At 37.0% G+C, this 18,703-nt stretch overlaps 1 protein-coding gene across 7 annotated transcripts in view; it reads left to right on the forward strand.

Annotated features, from left to right (window-relative positions):
* GRM8 (glutamate metabotropic receptor 8) overlaps window positions 1–18,703 on the forward strand; it is a 347,580-nt gene that overhangs the window by 153,019 nt on the left and 175,858 nt on the right. For all 7 annotated transcript variants that reach the window (XM_080575728.1, XM_080575724.1, XM_080575729.1 and 4 more), the window contains 3 exons: window positions 5,805–5,940; window positions 7,453–7,607; window positions 8,927–9,064. In XM_080575728.1, coding sequence (XP_080431854.1) covers window positions 5,805–5,940; window positions 7,453–7,607; window positions 8,927–9,064 — 429 coding nt within the window. The remainder of the gene's footprint in view (window positions 1–5,804; window positions 5,941–7,452; window positions 7,608–8,926; window positions 9,065–18,703) is intronic.

Raw genomic sequence — 18,703 nt, forward strand, 5'->3', positions numbered from 1 at the left:
CATGCAGAACAATCACTTACCTTATTTTTCTTTTATATTCAGATTTTTTGGCGTTGAAATTTGTCAGATAATGAGCTTTGCTTTAAAGGAAGGTATGGATGGATTCACTAAGTCGTGAGGTCTTCCTGCTTTTTTTGTAACCAGAACTTGAGTGTGAAGCATATGTTTGTAATTTTTCCAATGATCTTCAGGTTGAACAAGGTTACTGGCAATTGGAACAGATTTTCAATATAACCAGGTCTAGATCCAGAGAAGAACTGGAAGAGGAGGAGAAATATAGTTGTCTGATTTTCCTCATGTTCTTATACATCATGTGATATTGTCAGAAATGAACAGTCTCATGTCAGACAGAGGCTGCGTCTGCCTGTGATAGCACCCTGCTTACCTCACAGGAATATTTCTTACTGAGGCTTCTTCTGAGTCTCTGACATCAGTTTCCCTCATTGGAATAAGAACTTCTATGTCTTCGCATATTTCTGCAATGTCTTTTGGAAACTGTCCGCAGACCTGCATTACAATTTTCTTGGCCTAGTGACCATTGAAATATAATTCATTTTAAAAAAGACAATGTACATTTGAAGGCGGCTGGGAAAGTCCTGCCAGGTAAGACCGGCAGGAATATGCTCTAGAATATGCTCTAGCTATTAGTCTTGAGATTTTTCAGGAACAATGTGATTTGTGATGAAGATGCCATGAAATAACTGACTTGTAATGACAGATACTGAGTCTGGTGAGGTATGCCTCCTTATTCTAGGAAATAAGACAAAGCAAGTATGTACCTTGATCCTTTCCCCTTTCACTATGATAGGGCTAAGTACATAAATGGGAAGATAAAATAGTTTAAAGGGTGAAGTGGTTCTGAGTGGTATGGTTGTGGTCCCATCATGGAACACTCTTGAACTGAAACTCTGCCTTCATCTTTTCTGGTACAAACACAATGATGTCCTTTCCTGTGTATCTCACTTAGTTGATCCATAATGTAGTGCTGGATCCTAGCCGTAGTGGGAGACAATATGGTCCTTGTAGTTACATTCAGCGTGATCTTTCAGTCTTTAGGAAATTCATTTGTTAGTGCTGGTTTTCTACCAAGTCTGCTCGCTATTTTCCAAAAACACATTCAGCATTACTTCTGACACCCACCTCCGCATACTTGAGTATTTAATGGTTTACAATTAGCATGCTATCTTGTGACTACAGAACTCATGAGAGCTAAAATGAATATTTATCATTTTAAAATACCACAAGTTTTACCACCAAAACGATGTAAGTACTACATTTCCTTTTTTTTTTTTTTTTTTTTTCCATTGGAGGAATTGTTGTAGGAGCACAAAAGAAAGGAAAAAGCCTATTGATCCATCATACTGACAATATCTTCAAAATCTACCAGTTTTTCATTTGGTGATATTCTGTTTCCCGCAGGCTGTATTATACAGAGCACCTGTAAGCAAGCCAAACCTAGCATGGAACAATTTAAAATATGATTTTTATCACAGTGGAGAAAACAACAACATATTATTGTAGATTAGGGCTGATGATGTCCCAGTTTTAAAAGCACGAGTTATGAGCTGTTGACCGTGGTGTAGAGTGGCTGGACTGAGCCCTGGATTATGAATGGGGCAGTGCCTGCCTTGAGCCCAATTTCCAGCTCCCAGCTCTGCTCTCCCTCCCTCCATGGTCCCCTGGTCCCAGGTGCTGGATATCACACTTGATAGCTGTTAGACAAAAGGCAAGTAGATACTTATCATCACTGACATAATGCTGCCCATTTTAACTGCTTTATACCTTCATTTTACAGATCTGAGAACAGACAGATACTGATTTTGTGCCTTTTTTTTTTTTTTTTAAGCACAGAGGAGGTGAAGAACCACCATCCATCAGTGCCATCTTAATATTTTTAAAGTGTGTGACAGGTGCAAACCCTTAATTTCATCTTCTATGTCACATATATTACTTAGGGAAGATACAAGAATGGGTACCAGTCCCTGTTCCTACTTGAGCTAAATGAGATGAGTCTGACTGGCTAACTCTCGTGGTCTCAGTAACATCTTTTAGTGCAACACTTTCTGAAGCCTATTCATAAATCCTTTTCACTGACCAGGTTTGAACATAGAATTTCCTTTTTAAGTAAGGAGACAGCTCTCTTTTCCTCATATAAATACTAGGTATGTCATGATTTTTGCCAAAGGAAATTTAGACCACTATAATTGTCTAGGTACATCCCTGGATAATGAAGGATAACAAACACCTTGGACACAGACCCCTGGCTTTTGGTTACCGCCACTTTTTGGTTGTTTGAAGTTAGAGTACATGGAACCACACTCCTAGAAAGGTGTGTATAGAAGCCAGCAACAGGGACAAGCAGTCATCTTGCCAAGTCAGTGAGAAATGCCGACAGGGTGAAACACGTAGACATGATTTGCTTTTGTGATTCACAGCCATAAATCCTCTGTTGGCACTAGGAGCCTGAACTGTCTGTCCTTTGGCACCTCTGCAACAAATGGTAAATCTACTGGTATCAAATACAAGACATATGCTCTCAAACCCTCTTTCATCTTTATTTGGAGAGATTTCCATTTTTTCAACTGTATCCTAAATACTGGATTTAGAACTCATCTTCTTCTCGGTACCTCTGCTAGCTATTTTGGAGTTAGCTCTAATTATTCCTTATTCAGTCTACTGGTTCCTATGAATCCTGTTCCTAGACACACTGCTCTTTCTGTGCCTGGGCACCTAGCCCAGGCTGTAGATTTCAAAGGCAGCACGGTGTTGAGACGTTAGGTACTGAAATGTTGTAAGTACCTTTGTGGATCTAGCATTTCATCTTTACCTGAAAATTGATACTCTGTTATTTGTTTGAGCAAGAGCAGTGTATACAATATATAGATACCGGTGTACACAGAGTTTTGTATGCCTGAGATAGCTTACACAATTCATTATAAATGTAGCAACAAGGCTCAAGTGCATTTTATTTTGTTCCTGTTCTTAACATGTGGAGATGCTAAGATGCACAGTACAGTCATGATTGAACTTGCTGCTGCGATGATGGAATGGTGCTTCTTCTACATCATTTTCATTGAAAATAGCTTTTTGAGATACTGCAGTTTTTCATTGCTTGATATCCATTCCACACAGCTTGTAGATGGCAGTATATAGTATATTACATTTACACATTTTGTAATATTTGCATTTGAATTTCATGGGGAGAGAATGTTTTTTTTCCTAAGGGCCATTGCATGAATAGAAATGGTTGGAAAACATACTCTCAAAATTTATGAGGTAACAAATTATTCCTTTATGTCATTTTTTTAGGATCTGTTTTACTTCTTGTGCCTGGCTGACTTTGGGGACAGTTGAGAGCTTAGCACTGTTTTTCAGTTTTTCTTTCTTTAGTAGTGAATTACTGTTTCTTAAATTTACAGGATGACTGCTAAATATTTCTCTAACATTTCACTGACATATGAGCAGCCCCATTACTTGAGAAAAAGGTTGCAGTAAAGGACTTTTAAGTCTCTATCACAGTAGCTTAATATCAGTTTAGAAAGTTGGCTAAAGCTTTTCATAGTGTGGCGTCTATCTTTTCATTACTGGGTTGTCAAAGATACCTGGTGTATATGAGGGTCACCTGCTATATGGTCTCATCTGTTGTTATTGGCAAATTAGCTGTCATGGGGAGCCAGGCTGTTCATAAAAATGTGGAGAAATGTGTTGCCGGAAAATGGAACTATATTCCATGTTAAGGCTGACATAGTAAATTATTTATTATATATCTTTGTACTATTTATAGATGTTAAAGATATGTGTACAAACAATTTCTGTTAAGAATGGCAGATGGTCTGATTTGCAAATATTATTATTTTTTTCATGTAAAGGAGAAAAATTCTGGGTAAATCTGCGTGGTAGTCTCTATCTCCCAAACTGATAAATGTAATATACTCAGAAAGTGATGCATAGATGAAAAAGGTGATATGTTTGCCTGTGACTAAAACCTGCTGATTTCATTTTAAAGTTGTTATTTTTATACAGGCAGTTGATAATTCTATGCCTCATTTATTCCATGTTTAAACTTGATTCAAACTTATTCTCTGCCTGTGCAGAGAACTGTTGAGGTCGATGAGATTCTGCAAAGGCAGAAGATTGTGATAATGAATACACAGCATTTTACTATTTTACATATGATCAAAAGAAATTAAAAAGACTTCATAAATACTTTTTTTTTTTTCTTAAATACATTCACCTTAAGAGAACTAATACAAGAAGCTTCTGTAGCTTCTTCATGAAGAAGCTGCATCTGGTTGAATCTCAGTTTTTGTTTAAATCCTATCACTGATAGTGTGTTTCATCTATATTTGTGAAATACTTTGGAAAAACATAATGTTATATGTTAATGGACAAGACTGTTCAGGAACTTGGAAAGCCTGTCCAATACAATACAGCCAGCTGTGATTTTATTTGTATAATTACGTGCAATATACAGACATGTATATGACTAAATGATCTTATACATCCACAAATAACCACAAGCATCCATTAGAAATAGAACAACTTCTCCAAAGCATGCTTTTATTCTTGCTCACACTGAAGGCAATCTTCAGTGTAGAAGCATTGAGATGTTGGCATGCAAATTTTATCATTTGGTTTTCCTTTTTGTAGTAACACATCACTTTTTGTTAGAAGTAAACTTTTTCTCATTTTCTTAATTTTCTGGTTTTATTAATGACCAGATTCTCCATAAGAGACTCGTATTTTGGGAATAACAACATGCAACAGCAAACCTTGCTTTTAGATGTATCAATGAAAATCTGGGCAATAGTTCTTAACGGAAAAATAATTAGATCAGGAAATAATCACTGAATAATAATAATCCTGCTTGTGGTGCAGGAAATTAGTGATAATCTGGACTCTCTTCCTCATGAAACAGACTGAGTTTCTTTCCTAGTCTCCTCAGTGTGGTAACTGGGAACCAGAGAGTTCCCTGCACTGGTTTGTGAAAGCCTTTAGAAGTCACTGAGTTTCTGTAGAAAATTGTCCATTTTAGCAGGACAGGTAAAATGCAAAGATTTCAATTAATGTCTTCCTCCTGTCAGGAAGAGATATAAATATCATCTTTGAGTTTGCGTTCATTTGCTGATTAGTAATTTCAGTGACAACCCACACCTCTTAAATAATTAAGGCAACTTAATTAAGAATGTCATAATAGCAATTTGAAGAGATCTGTATTTATTCATTCATAAATGAAGATTTCAAGTTCCCTACTTGATTCTGTAACCACGGCATTTATTGTTAACCTTGTACTCTCTGCTGAAGAAGCAGAGGTGTATAATAGTTTCTGATGCCAAAGAGCCGCATTATGAACATAAGCTAACTGTTTTAAAATTGCAGGTCTCTGCTTAAAAGCAATCCTATGACAAACTTGGTTTCTCAACTGTGACAAATCAGGGTAAGTCTGTGCAACACAGTCCAGCTGAGCCACAGAACAGTGCTCAAAGTTCTGGCTAAGGATATTGTTTTAATTCTATATAAACAATAAAATAATAGGTAACTGAGTTGTAATGTTTAAGGCAGTAATAAGTGTGTTAATTTGTATAATGCATATTTCAAAGCAGATAGCCAAACATTGCCTTATCTATCTGTGCGGGCTTATATCAGATGAGCATCTTGCTTTTTTGCCTACCTGCTAAAAAATGGATTATCTAAAGCTTGGAAAATGTGAATATTTAAGTATTAAATTATTATTATTATTATTGTTAATTATTATTATTAATTATTATTATTTATTATTATTATTATCTTTTAATTTCTCTCAGGTGGTGTTTGCATTGCTCAGTCACTCAAAATCCCTCGGGAACCAAGACCAGGAGAATTTGAAAAGATCATCAAGCGCTTGTTGGAAACTCCAAATGCTCGAGCAGTGATCATGTTTGCGAATGAAGATGATATTAGGTGCCTGTTTCCTAATTTTATATGTCGAAGATGTTCTCTCTTTACAGAGACACACAATTGGCTGGAGCAGAATAGAGTAGCGTGGGAGGTTTCGGATTCAATCCAGTGTAAAAATGATGGGAAATCTGATAAGAAATTCAGTTAAAATTACAACACATGCTGTTCCTTTGTTGCATAGATAACTAGTATCAGAGAATCATCTAGGTTGGAAAAGACCCTTAAGATCATCAAGCCCAATCATCAGCCTAACACTACCAAAGCCCATTGCTAAACCATGACCCTAAGTGCCATGTCCACATATCTCTCCAGGCATGGCACCCCCACCATTTCACTAGGCAGCCTGTTCCAATGCCTAACCATTCTTTCCATGAAGAAATTCTTCCTCGTTTTCAGTCTGAACCTTCCATGGCACAACTTGAGGCCATTTCCTCACTTATCACCTGAGAAAAGAGACCAGCACCCTCCTTGCTGCAACCTCCTTTCAGGTAGTTGTAGACAGTCATGAGGTCTCCTCTCAGCCTCCTCTTCTTCAGACTAAACAACCCCATTTCCCTCAGCTGCTCCTTCTATGTCTTGTTTTCTAGTCCCTTCACCAGCTTTGATGCTCTTCCCTGAATGCATTCGAGCAACTCATTATCCTCCTTGTAGTTAGGGACCCAAAACTGAACACAATATTTGAGGTGTGGTCTCACCAGTGCCACATAGAAGGGGACCTTCAACTTCCTAGTTCTGCTGGCCATGCTATTTCTGATGCAGGCCAGGATGCTGTTGGCCTTCTTGGCCACCTGGGCACACTGCTGGCTTAAGTTCAGCTGGCTGTTGACCAGCATCCCCAGGTCCTTTTCTGCTGGGCAACTTTCCAGCTGCTCTTCCCAGAGCCTCTACAACTGCATGCAGTTATGAACCAAGTACAGCACCTGTCATTTAGCCTCGCTGAATGCCATGCAACTGGACAAGGCCCATCAATCCATCCTATCCAGATCCCTCTTCAAAGCCATCCTACCAGTCTTGCCTAACTTGGTGTCATCTGCAAACTTACTGTGGATGCACTCAATCCCCTCTAGTCCACTGATAAAAATATTAAACAAAACTGGCCTCAATACAAGTGCAGCCCTGCACTTATCAACCGCTTATGACTGGCCACCGACCAGATTTAACTCCATTCACAACAGCCCTTTGGGCCTGGCCATCCAGCCCATTTTTTTACCCAGCGAACAGTACTAACTTGTTCCAAGTTCTTACCTATAAGTGAAGCTGCAATAGATTGTTTTTTGGTATCTGAAACCAATAAGAATGCTAGACAAATATGGCTAAAAATGAAACAAATTAAAAGGTACAGTAACTTAAGCTCAGTGCACCTGTTGTTGAATATATTTTAGATTGTCCAAATCAAATTAGTGGCTAACTGGTTAGTGTGAACTTAATTATGCATAGCCAGAATTAATGCTGGGGTTTCTAAAATTCTTAGTAAATGCAGTTTATTTAATTAGTGATTTGTTTGTTTATTTTCAGGCGAATACTGGAAGCAGCCAAAAAAGCTAATCAATCTGGACATTTCCTGTGGATTGGCTCAGATAGTTGGGGGTCAAAAATTTCACCAGTTCAGCATCAGGAAGAAATTGCAGAAGGAGCAGTAACCATCCTGCCCAAAAGAACATCTATAGATGGTAAGAATGCAATGGCACAAAAAACCAGTTCTCTGACAATGTTCTAACATCCTAGCTCTTAGGCACCTAACTCTCTTATCAGTGTAGGGGTAAAGTTAAGTGTCTTTAATTACTGAGCAGAACACCAAAAGAAAACTGAGCATGAGGCTATTTCTGAAATCTGTCTGTCCTCTGGATTTGTGCGAAACTGTGACTAAGTAAAGTTTCCATTCATTCAGGACTAAAGCCTGCAGTTTTTCTCAAAAGTATAAGCAATTGGTTTTTTGGAGAACTGAGTGAGTACTTGTTTCAATGGGTTTTGTTTATTTTTGATATAGTTTGAAGATGCTGAATCTGCAATTAAGCAATCTTATTGCTAATAATTAGAGCACTAGAATTTCTTAACCATAGTCTGGTGGTTCTTTTGGACAAAAAAAGGAGAGCATCAGATGGCTGTTAATGAATCAGCTCATTTTCATGGGAGAAGATTAATCTAGACTCTGCTTTCCTCACCTAAACTTTTTATAACTCTTTAAGAAGCCACTATATTAACAAACTTTATGATGTGGTGTATATAGCATCTTCTAGCAAGTAGAATTTGTTGGTTTGAACCACTTCACTCCAGTGAGGGAGTGAAGGCATAGTGAGACCTGGACATAAGTGCTCTAAGCTGGTAAACAACTGAAAAAGCTGGGCACTATTGATGCTGCTTGGAGAATTTACCCCCATGGAAATATTTATGAAGGATTTAATCCCAATGGTATATTGCTCATAATTTCATTAAGGCTGGATTTTTGGAGTAAAACTGGTGCAGAAAATGATCAGGTTTAAGGGATTGTTTCTCAGCTAGGTGGGAAACTTAGGTGACTTGGAAGTCTTTGGGTTCAACAGAGAAGTACACAGTGATTTTAGGTGGCCATGGGAAGAAATTTATTTGAATCATGATATTTAAGTTGGTAGTACTTAAAGTTTTTCTAATTTCTTGTATGTATCTAATTCTTTATTTGGGTCATCTGTTGTATTAAAAATTAAGCTGTTCCCTTAACCATCTGCATTGCTTTTTTTTTTTATTATTTAAATTATAAAGTTCTGCTGGAGCTTTACAGACTCGTTAACTACTGTAGATATTTAAAAATATATTGTTCTACAGCAAATATGGAATAGTAACGAAGATACTTATTTTTAATCAGATATGCACATGAGCATAAATTCAGAGTGCACCTAAGGCTTTTTCTTGCTATGAAATTCATACAAAATCCATTATCATCTTTAAATGAATGCCTTTATGCTGTTTCATATTTTAATACTTTTTTTTTTCTCACTTCTCTTCTTGAATGTAGGATTTGATAGATATTTTCGGAGCCGAACACTTGCTAACAATCGAAGAAATGTATGGTTTGCAGAATTTTGGGAAGAGAACTTTGGATGCAAGTTAGGATCCCATGGAAAAAGAAATAGCAATATCAAGAAATGCACAGGTAACTGTGAAAGCAAAACATTATTTATAAGTTACTTATTGGAGTTACTTTCCTGCAGGAAAGGAACTACTTTCCGTTGATCAGTCTCATGGCTTCCTTCAATTCTCCTATACAAATTATTGTGTTGTAAGAAAATTGTGACATTTTTACTCAGACCTGAAGAAAAAATTCAAGGGAAATATTTGAGAAAGCTTATAGTTAAGTTGTGCAAATGTAGTGATGGTACAGATTTTGCTAAAGACCGTGGTTCAATTCCATTCATGTTTTCAGTGGCCTTCTCTCTCACCCTGTATATAGTTGTCTATGTGCATTTTTAGTGTTCTGGCACATTACAGCAGTTCTCACATTGTTATCCCTGAAGAATACAGAGAGCAAATTAAATTTCTGTTTAAGCTATTGAGGTCTTGATGGCAGGTCAGGTCAGGTCATGAACTTCTTATTTAGTTTACAGACTGTGTTTGAGGATGGAGTAAAAATCAAATCAATATGTCCTTAATACTTGTACTTATGTGAAAAGAACAGGATTCTGTATTGTATTACGAAGTTTGAACAAGAAGTGTATGTAAGTGGCAGTGGTTTTCTCAAACCTGCTTGCTCAGGCATCATACATAGTCACAATGGTTTTGGCAGATAATATAACAGTCTTATCAGTAGCTCTGAGTTTCATCTCATCTCTGAAAGGTTGGCTTTTTGTTGTCCCTTGAGTTGAGTTATCCCAGATTGTCCCAGAGTTTCCTACATGAGTGTTACCTTTAGTCTTCTGAGACTTACAGCAGACTATTTATGTTACTTTTTTGGATATACATTTTTTTTCTAGTGTCAGTATTTCTGCTATCATTTGCTTAATTACAGTTACCACCATAACCAGTGCTGGTAGAGACCACTATCTCTGTGACTAGTAGCAGCAGCAACTCTCAGTTTCCTGCACTGCATACATAAGTCGTCCATATACCTTGATTTTCCTGGCAGTGTCCTTTTTCATCAAACGTTGTTCAAATGGAATGTGAATATTTTTTTCACTTGCTGTTGCAGGTTTTCTGGCTCACTCATGACACTGTCATCGCCATTTATTATGGGGGTGCTCTTCCAAACTTTCTCAAAACACAAGCTTCTGACCAGCACCCCAGTTCTTATGGGACTGTCAGACAAACTTACAATGCATTCTCTGAGAATGTACTCCATGTGTCCTAGAGTTCCTGAACCATCACGTGTACTATTTGTACTGTACCACTGATTCACAGGCTTACTGCACTGTGCTTCACAATGCATTGATATACCTCACACAAAAATGTGAGAGCCATGCATGTGCTCACTCATTTCAACAATGATGCCTCGTCTTCTACCTTTTACCATATACTCCACGAAAAAAAAAAAAAAGGATGAAATTCAGTGCCTCACTGAGCTAAATGATAGCTCATTACTCTAATCCTGCAATCCTTGGTCTTGATTCATATAGCAGTAAGTCATGGGTGGGTAGCTACCCATGAGTGAGAAGGGATTATTTTTCTTTTAGTATTTTAAGAGGAAAATAGAATCTTTTTTGACTTTCTTCCGGTAGAATGAGTGGTGTATGGACTGTACTTTGAGAAGCTCTAAGTGTTACCACAGATGGTTTTCTGACTTCTCTTAGCTCATCACATCTGTCAAATTGAAGTACCAAGCTAAAAGTAGCATATAAAATGCACAGACCATATCTTAATATTCAAAATAACTTGTGATTTAAAATGTATAGCTATATATTTTATGAAACAAAATTATAGTAAGTCTTCTGTGCTAGAAAATAGAAAGAAAACATATCTTCTGTACTCAGAAAATAAACATAGCAGCAAGGGATGGGCTTAGTAGGTGGGCAGAGTCTCATATGAAGGTTGCCCATTGAAAAAAATTACAAATTGTCCTGCAGGCAAGGATATCTATAAATGATAAGACTCTTGACTTAAACAACTTTAAGGTAGATTACTACAATGGAAGAGACACTTGGACACCAGCAGACCTGAAAAAAGCTGATGATTTGTCACGCCTCTGCTTATTTAACTCAAATTTAAAGGATCTGATAAAATAACCAAAATGTGTTCTTTTTAATTGAACCGAATGAAGATTTGAGGATGGGACCTTAAAGTATATTTGCTGTGATTTAAGGAGAAATGCTTGGTGGACAATGATCCTCCAGTCTAGACCTAAAGAATCACAAATTGCATGTTGACTCATTCCACTTCAGTTGTAATGGAGCCCATGCACGAGGGAGATAATGGAAAATTAAATCATAGCTGGTTCTTCATACTAGAGCCCTCAAAGCAGATGAGTCAGTTGAGTAGGATAGACTAGGTTTCTTAAAGACTGAAGAGGAGAAGAGGAGAACATCTCATGTTGTAATAGTTTAAAGAAAAAATATTTTAAAACTGCTTGTAAATACAGTTTATTTATGATTGGTATTGCTTCTTATTCCTAAAAGAATTTGTGCTTTAGAGATAAAATGTTTCTTTTTCTCGTAAAATAAATAAGCTTCTATTGAGTTTACCTGATTTTTTTTCTGATTTTTGCCAGTTTATAGAAAGCAATGATTCACCTTAACTTTGGAAACAATTGTTTTGCCATTATTGATTTGCTATTAGATCAATGTGTTTGTGAATGTAAGTGGACATTGATGAAATAATCACTATTAGATTAGTTCATTGAAAAATATTAGAGATATTTTGTCCCAACCTTTCTGGAATTAAAAAATTAAAAAAAAAGTCAAATTGGGCCATTGACTTTGTAAACATGAAACAATTCAATGACTACCTTTAAACCTTTTTAACTGGGGAAGGGGAAAAGAATTTGCAGAGAACATTTGTTTGTCTTACTACAACAAAATATAAAAGAATGGTCCACTACAACACCATCTGTGGATCTACAAAAAGTCTTACTTTATGTATTTATTCAAGGTACAGATTTTCTGTATTCAATAAAAAGATCTTTAATGAGACATGAATCCTTCAGTAACCTCCAACAGCCTTTCTTTAGCACTGGAATCTCTTTTTGGGAATGAGAAATGAGGAGCTAAAAAGCTCTTCATTCATCCCTATGCCCTTGCAGAAAACCTTAAAGGCAGAGACACTGTTCATCCTTTGTTTACTTGCATTGCATGGCTTGCACCGCAGTTGCAGGAGATGGCAAAGGAAGTAGGGCACCAGCTTTAAATTTAACATCCTGGAGAGTTTTCCCATACCCTCAGCTTCCCACTTGACTCAAGTTGTGGACCAAGTTTTAGATAGCTCAAGATTTAGCATTACTGTGAAACATAGTGAACTGACTGGATTTATTCCTGGTGTTAAATCCAGCTCCTGTCTGTTGATCTATTAGTTGTCAGCATTAGCTTTTACGTCTTAAGGTAGGCTTGTAGACTACATGGTTCTCATGAAATGTACAACAGTATGAATACAAAGATTTGAAAATGAAGTAAAGATTTCATAGAGCACTCTTTTAAATATTACATTGAATTGTGGGTCTGACAATATGCAGCATCAATCTTTCAGAGAACAAAAGCAGAATGATAGAAATAGAAAACAGCAATAGTGATTAAGAGTTAAGGGACAATGGTAAGAATTAAATTATATTTGCTTTCATTAACCTCACAAACTGTTAATATTTGATTCCAATCTAAATGAAAATTCTGAAGAAGTCCTCTTTACATATATTTATGCATATGCATATAGACATTTCTCTGTGTTTACATATATAAACACATAGAAATCTAACATGAAATAAAGTTGCTTACTGTACCATTTTAATGTGTACAATGGTAGCCTCAAATTCAAATCTGACATAATGAAGTACAGTTCCAGTGAGATTTGTTCTGAATTTTCCCCATAGCATCCCTTCAAGGCATGCATTTGTCATACTATTTTCAGTCTTTGAACAGTGAAGTGTGGTCCTTTAATAAAACTTCAACAAAAATGTTAATTAAAAAAGCTCTTTCATGCACATCCTTTTACAGTTACAGAAGTAGTCTCTCCTGTTTTGTATGGTTAGCATTTTAACTGCTCTGCAAACCTAATCAGCCTTTAACTGCCTATAATAACTGACTGCACTGCTAAAAATAAAGATGGAAGAAGAGTTTCCAAAAGCATATAGAGGCCTGTGTAAATTACTCTAATTTCAATTTGCTCTATCAAACAGAACTATTTTTTTCATTGCAAAAAATCCCAGTGCAATATAATAGATATTCATATGTATAAACTTTACAAATACATAATTTCTCTTAAATAACTTATTTGAAAATACAATTGCACACCTAAAAAGATAATAGAAAGAAGCAGATTTACTCATATGTATATACATCCCTATTCTGAGAAATTTATAGAACACTGACAGTTTCAGGGTTGTGAATCTTGCAAAGGCAAAGCGCATTGCTCTCTATTTAGTTTGGGTAATAGTTACATTCTAATAAAATCTCTCCTAAAGTAGCTTTTTTCCTCAGTGAGACCAACAGAAAGTTTTAAAAAACAGCACAGATGTAGTAGAGATGTTATGCAACTTAGTAGTTGATATTTACCAGTTGTATCACAATTCCCAAAAGGCACTAAGGCTCAGGAGGGACTGTTTTTGAGCACAGGGAAGGAGTTGCATGCTCCCTCACTTTGTGCAGCTTGTGTGTTGTAGCCAGTACCTTTAGGTATGAGAGGTAGAAAGGGCAATTCTAACATATTTTTTTTGCTTTGCTGTTTGCCATTTTATTGAATCTCATTTGAAATGTCGCTTATAAACACTTTGCAGAAGTATTTTTGACTTTATAAAATGTCTAATGCTGTTTTGTTTAAGTACAGTAATATGAAGTGAAAATCACAGTAGCCAGATGTGCAACATAATAAGCAGGAGCTAAGTTGGTTGTTGAATCTTTGTGACCCATCACATCAGTTGGATAGAAAAGACTCTGAGGATTGTTGTTCGAACTTATCTGAACTGTTTATTCTGTCCTTTGGACTTTATCTCAGAATTATGGAAGTTGTGTGTTATGGGTAGCTGCACTGCAGTAGTCCCAAGCTGCCTCTAATGTAACGTTAAATCAAACTGCATCACGTGTCATTAAATAGTATATGGGACCAAAGAGCATTTACTTTTGGTTTTGGGACAATTGATCATGTCCCAGGTGGCACCAAGACCTCTTTCAAAAACTTAAATGAAGTTCTTTTCTCTTTATGACGACATACCATGGGCAATAAATTCACCGTGTTTAAAGATTTTGCCTGGTTCTGAAGCCTGGGTAGTCAATTTTCAAAAGAAAAAATCGATGTCTGGGAATGCTCAGTGATGTTCTGCCAAAATAAGCAGGACCGAAACATGGACTTTCTTGTGCCAGACTTCAAGTCAGAATGTTTGTTTAGATCAAATTCTGTCCTGATGGTAGAGAACTGCAGGCATAAACCTTGTCATCTCTCAGTTGTAAGTGTCCAATAGACAGATAAGCTGTAGAAGGCTATAGTTTAAGGTAACACTTGATCAAAATAAGTACATTCAGTCTTCTTGCAAAGGGCCAGTTCCAGCTCTTATTCCAGAAACTACAGAATTCCAGAAGATTTGAGTATTTAATCTCTGGGATAGTATCTCTGGGATAGTATTTAGTCCCAGCAGCTGTTAATGTGCAAAAGTATTATTTAAGTTTGAGGGCCATCAAATCAGTGGACCTAACATATGCTGACCATTGACTGATTTGGTTTCTTCATTTTGCTTGCTGTCATCTATTTTTGTATTTTACCGTTTATTAGTATTTTTAAATCTCTTTATACCATATCCAGTGGATAGTCACTTCTCAATCTAGCTGTCAAACTTTAGTTTCAGCTACAAATCATATGATTTAAAAAAGCTTCTTATTCTACTATGAAAAAGAAATTCTTGATATACTCTCTAGACATCTTTGTTTCTCTATAATTTTATTCATAAATAGGAATTCAAGTCTTGTATTCTGTTGGGAAACACATCAATTTTGGATTTGTAATGTTTTATAAAGTTATGAGTCATATTCCACTGCATAATCATTTAAATAGAGTATGTTGCCATTTTAAATTTGGTACGCTTGCTGCCAAGTTGGAGTACTTTCAATGCACATATATATGTGCACATGTGTGCATGTGTTTGCTAGCAACTTCTGAGTCCAGACATTCTATTTCCAGCTCAGACCCTCTGCAAAACTGGCATAACCTAGTGAATGAATTGTTGCTTCAAGTACCATTTTGTGTGAACTCTGCAACTACACGTTCTGAAACACAGACTCAGAAAACCTGCAACCAACGTTACTTATGATGTATCTAAGATGCAACACATATAAGAATGTCATCTGTATGCAGTTCTTGGTCCTGGGAGACAATATGAAGTTACTCTGTGATTTCCAGTACTAGTGTAACCTCTTTGGAAAGATGCTAGTCAAAGGGAAAAGTCAACAGTTGAAAAGTTGCATGCCATTCTTCATCTGTTTGCTCTCCTCCTTTGCCACAAGCAAGTCCTTGCTGTGCATGGGAAGATGGTCTCTGTGTAAAGCTGAGTCCCAGACATCCCTCTTCAGGTAGAAAAGATATTTATTGTTTTCCCTTCTGAGAGACTTGCAATCCTGGCTGTCAGAGGACTGGACGAGCTGTTTTAATTTTGCATATGCGTCTGTGCCATCATTCAAACATTTCTTGTGACAGTACCCGTATAAAACATTTTACAAGTATGCACGTTTGGTATGTATACTTGCTACCTGACTAGATGCTTCATTAGAATAAAAGTAGTACAATAAAAGATAGCTAAAGTCTTAAAAAGGAGTGTTAGCTGCATAATGTTCAGTGTCCTTGGATTTGGTCAGACAGACTGATCTGCTCATTGCTAACAGTCATAGGAAGTTACTCATCCTTCAGACTTGTTGGCCACTGTCCAACCACTCTGTTCTGTGAACTGAGCACCGTTCTGTGTACTGATCTGATTGAAGACTGGAGGTGAAACTCCAAAGCCAGATCAGCAGTGGGCTTGTTAATTTGATTTAAAATGTTCTCCCATATTCACAGGTGAAGGGTCAGAGAACACGATGCATTTTTTCCTGGTCTGTTGTTTGGGAAGTGATCCCAATTGGACAGGAAGAGAATGGCCTCCCTGAGGTACCTTCTTCCCCAGTGGCCCAGGTGCCCTGTGGCCATGTCTATGTTGTCAAATAGTGCAGATCTCCTGGGCAAAGCAGTCGCTACGGAGTGCCTGAGTTCCTCACTGTTCTCTTTTCAACAGAATTTACATCAGGTTGGCTGTAGTATGGTCCTTCAAGCTGGAGGGCCATACGTGTATTCTCATCATTCACCCTAAGCTTTGGTTTCTTCTGGAAGGAACTGAGTTTAGGCACAGTGAGACTGCTCTGCCCGGTGAAAGTGGGGACAGTCAGAAAATTTGTTTCAAAAGTGTGCTTCTTAGCCAAGTTAAACAGGAGTGTAGCTGTACTCTCTGTACTTAGCTCCTGGGGAAAAAAAAAAACAAGTCTGATCTTCATTCTCAGAAGACCATAAACTGCAAACTAACATCATATTATTCCCTTGATTAACTATTTTGAGGGGAAAAAACATCTATTTAAAATGTATCTCGATATTTATAGGCTATTTTTAATATTCTGGGAATATGCAGTGATTCAAGATATACATTTAAATTTAGCAGTACATACTTTCTTAGTAGATCCAAAAAAGGTAACTTGTTTGTCCTGTTTCATGACTGTAGAAAAATGTCATCTCACACATACATAGGAATATGGAATCACAGAGTCATAGAATGGCTTGGGCTGGAAGGGTCCTTAAAGATCATCCAGTTCCAACCCCCCTGCCATGGATAGGGATGCCTTCCACCAGACCAGGTTGCTCCAAGCCCCATCCAACCTGGCCTTGAACACTTCCAGGGATGGGGCATCCACAGCTTCTCTGGGCAACCTGTTCCAGTGCCTCACCACCCTCTGAGTGAAGAATTTCCTCCTAACCTCTAATCAAAATCTCCCTTCTTTTAATTTAAAACCATTCCCCTTTGTCCTGTTATTGTCTGCCTGAGCAAAAAGTTGCTCTCCATCTGTTTTATAAGCCCCCCTTAAGTACTTAAAAGCTGCAGTGAGTTCTCTCCCAGGCCTTCTCTTCTCTGGCCTGAACATCCCCAGCTCTCTCAGACTTTCTTCATAGGAGAGGTGCTTCAATCCTCTGATCAAATTCGTATCCCTCCTCTGGACCCATTCTAACAGATCAACACCTTTCTCATGGTGGGGGCCCTAGACCTGGATCCAGTACTGCAAGCGTGGCCTCACAAGCACAGAGTAGAGAGGGACAATCCCCTCTCTTGACTTGCTGAATGACTTGTATTATAGACGGTTGATACAGAACTTCCTGCCAAATAGCCTCTTCTCAATTTGTTAATACTTCATTTACAGGTTATCAACAAGTTAAAACAAGTTAAAATATGAACACAACAGAAAAGAATGTGGTAAAATAAAATACATTATTTGATCTTTCTGTTGTGATCTTTCTACTGATTATGTTTGATATTAAAAAATCAACTTATTCTGATGTTAGATACCACTGATATCCCAAATAAATCTATATATATCATATTTCTATAACAGTTTTATAATATCATTAGTATAGGTGAACTAAGTGGTTTCTTAATTTCATGAAGCAGGAATCAAAACACTTAGTGTGTGCTGCTTTTAGATCATAAACATTTTCAATACATTGATGAAGAATTATTCACCTGTGTAATCACCCTGATTTATAAGTAATTGCTCACCTTTTGAGGAAGGGAGTTCAAATAATTGGTCATCTGTAAACAGAAGCAGATGTTTTTTAATCTATTGAATAGAATTTTATTGTAGAAATAAACCAGCAAAATCAATGGGGCATACATAATGGGCTGTGGAATAAATCAGGGTAAGAGGTCAGAATTTGGCTTTTAATGCATCAGTGTATCCATTAAATGTATCAATTATAGTTCAATATTTCCAGAATACTGTTTGTTTCCAATATTTGAGATAGGTGTTTTTGTATGGATCTTTGTTATGAAAGGTCAGGTAGGAGTCCAAGTGTCCTCAATTTGTGTTAAAATCAGTATGCAGCAGAGGAGAGGTATTTTTGTTACATTGAACTTATACTGGTTTAACTGCATGGCTGGACACAATGATTTTGATGCAAATTCTAGTTCTGGACTAGTGTCTGTCAAGGCCTGACAGGATTGCCCTTGGGTGGAGCTCACGAGAAAAGATTTGCCTAATTTTTTAACTTCTTGGAGACAACTTTCACATGATTTAGTAAGCTGTTCAGACTGGTATGACATACCATGTGAAGATACCTCTCTCCATGGACTGCAAATAGACTTTAAATTTGGATGAGGTACCCCACTTTCAGTTTGCTCAAGTCAAGTGAAATGAGTCCCTTTCCATGGCTGCATGAATTGCCACTGTCTCAATAATCCCATCTGTTTTCTCAGTTCATGTAAGATCCTGGTGATAACTCCAGTACTTACTTATATTGATTAAGATTATATTAGTTAAATATTTAGAGATAACTTAGCATCCTTATAGGTACTTTCACAGGTAAAGGGAAGTCATCTGCACATAGATTATCATCAAACGTTCCTCAGATCTGAATATGTGACCATTTGAGTATTGATAAT

The sequence above is a fragment of the Anser brachyrhynchus genome (genome assembly GCF_964034855.1).
Source record: "Anser brachyrhynchus genome assembly, chromosome: 1".
Classification (NCBI taxonomy): Eukaryota; Metazoa; Chordata; class Aves; order Anseriformes; family Anatidae; genus Anser; species Anser brachyrhynchus.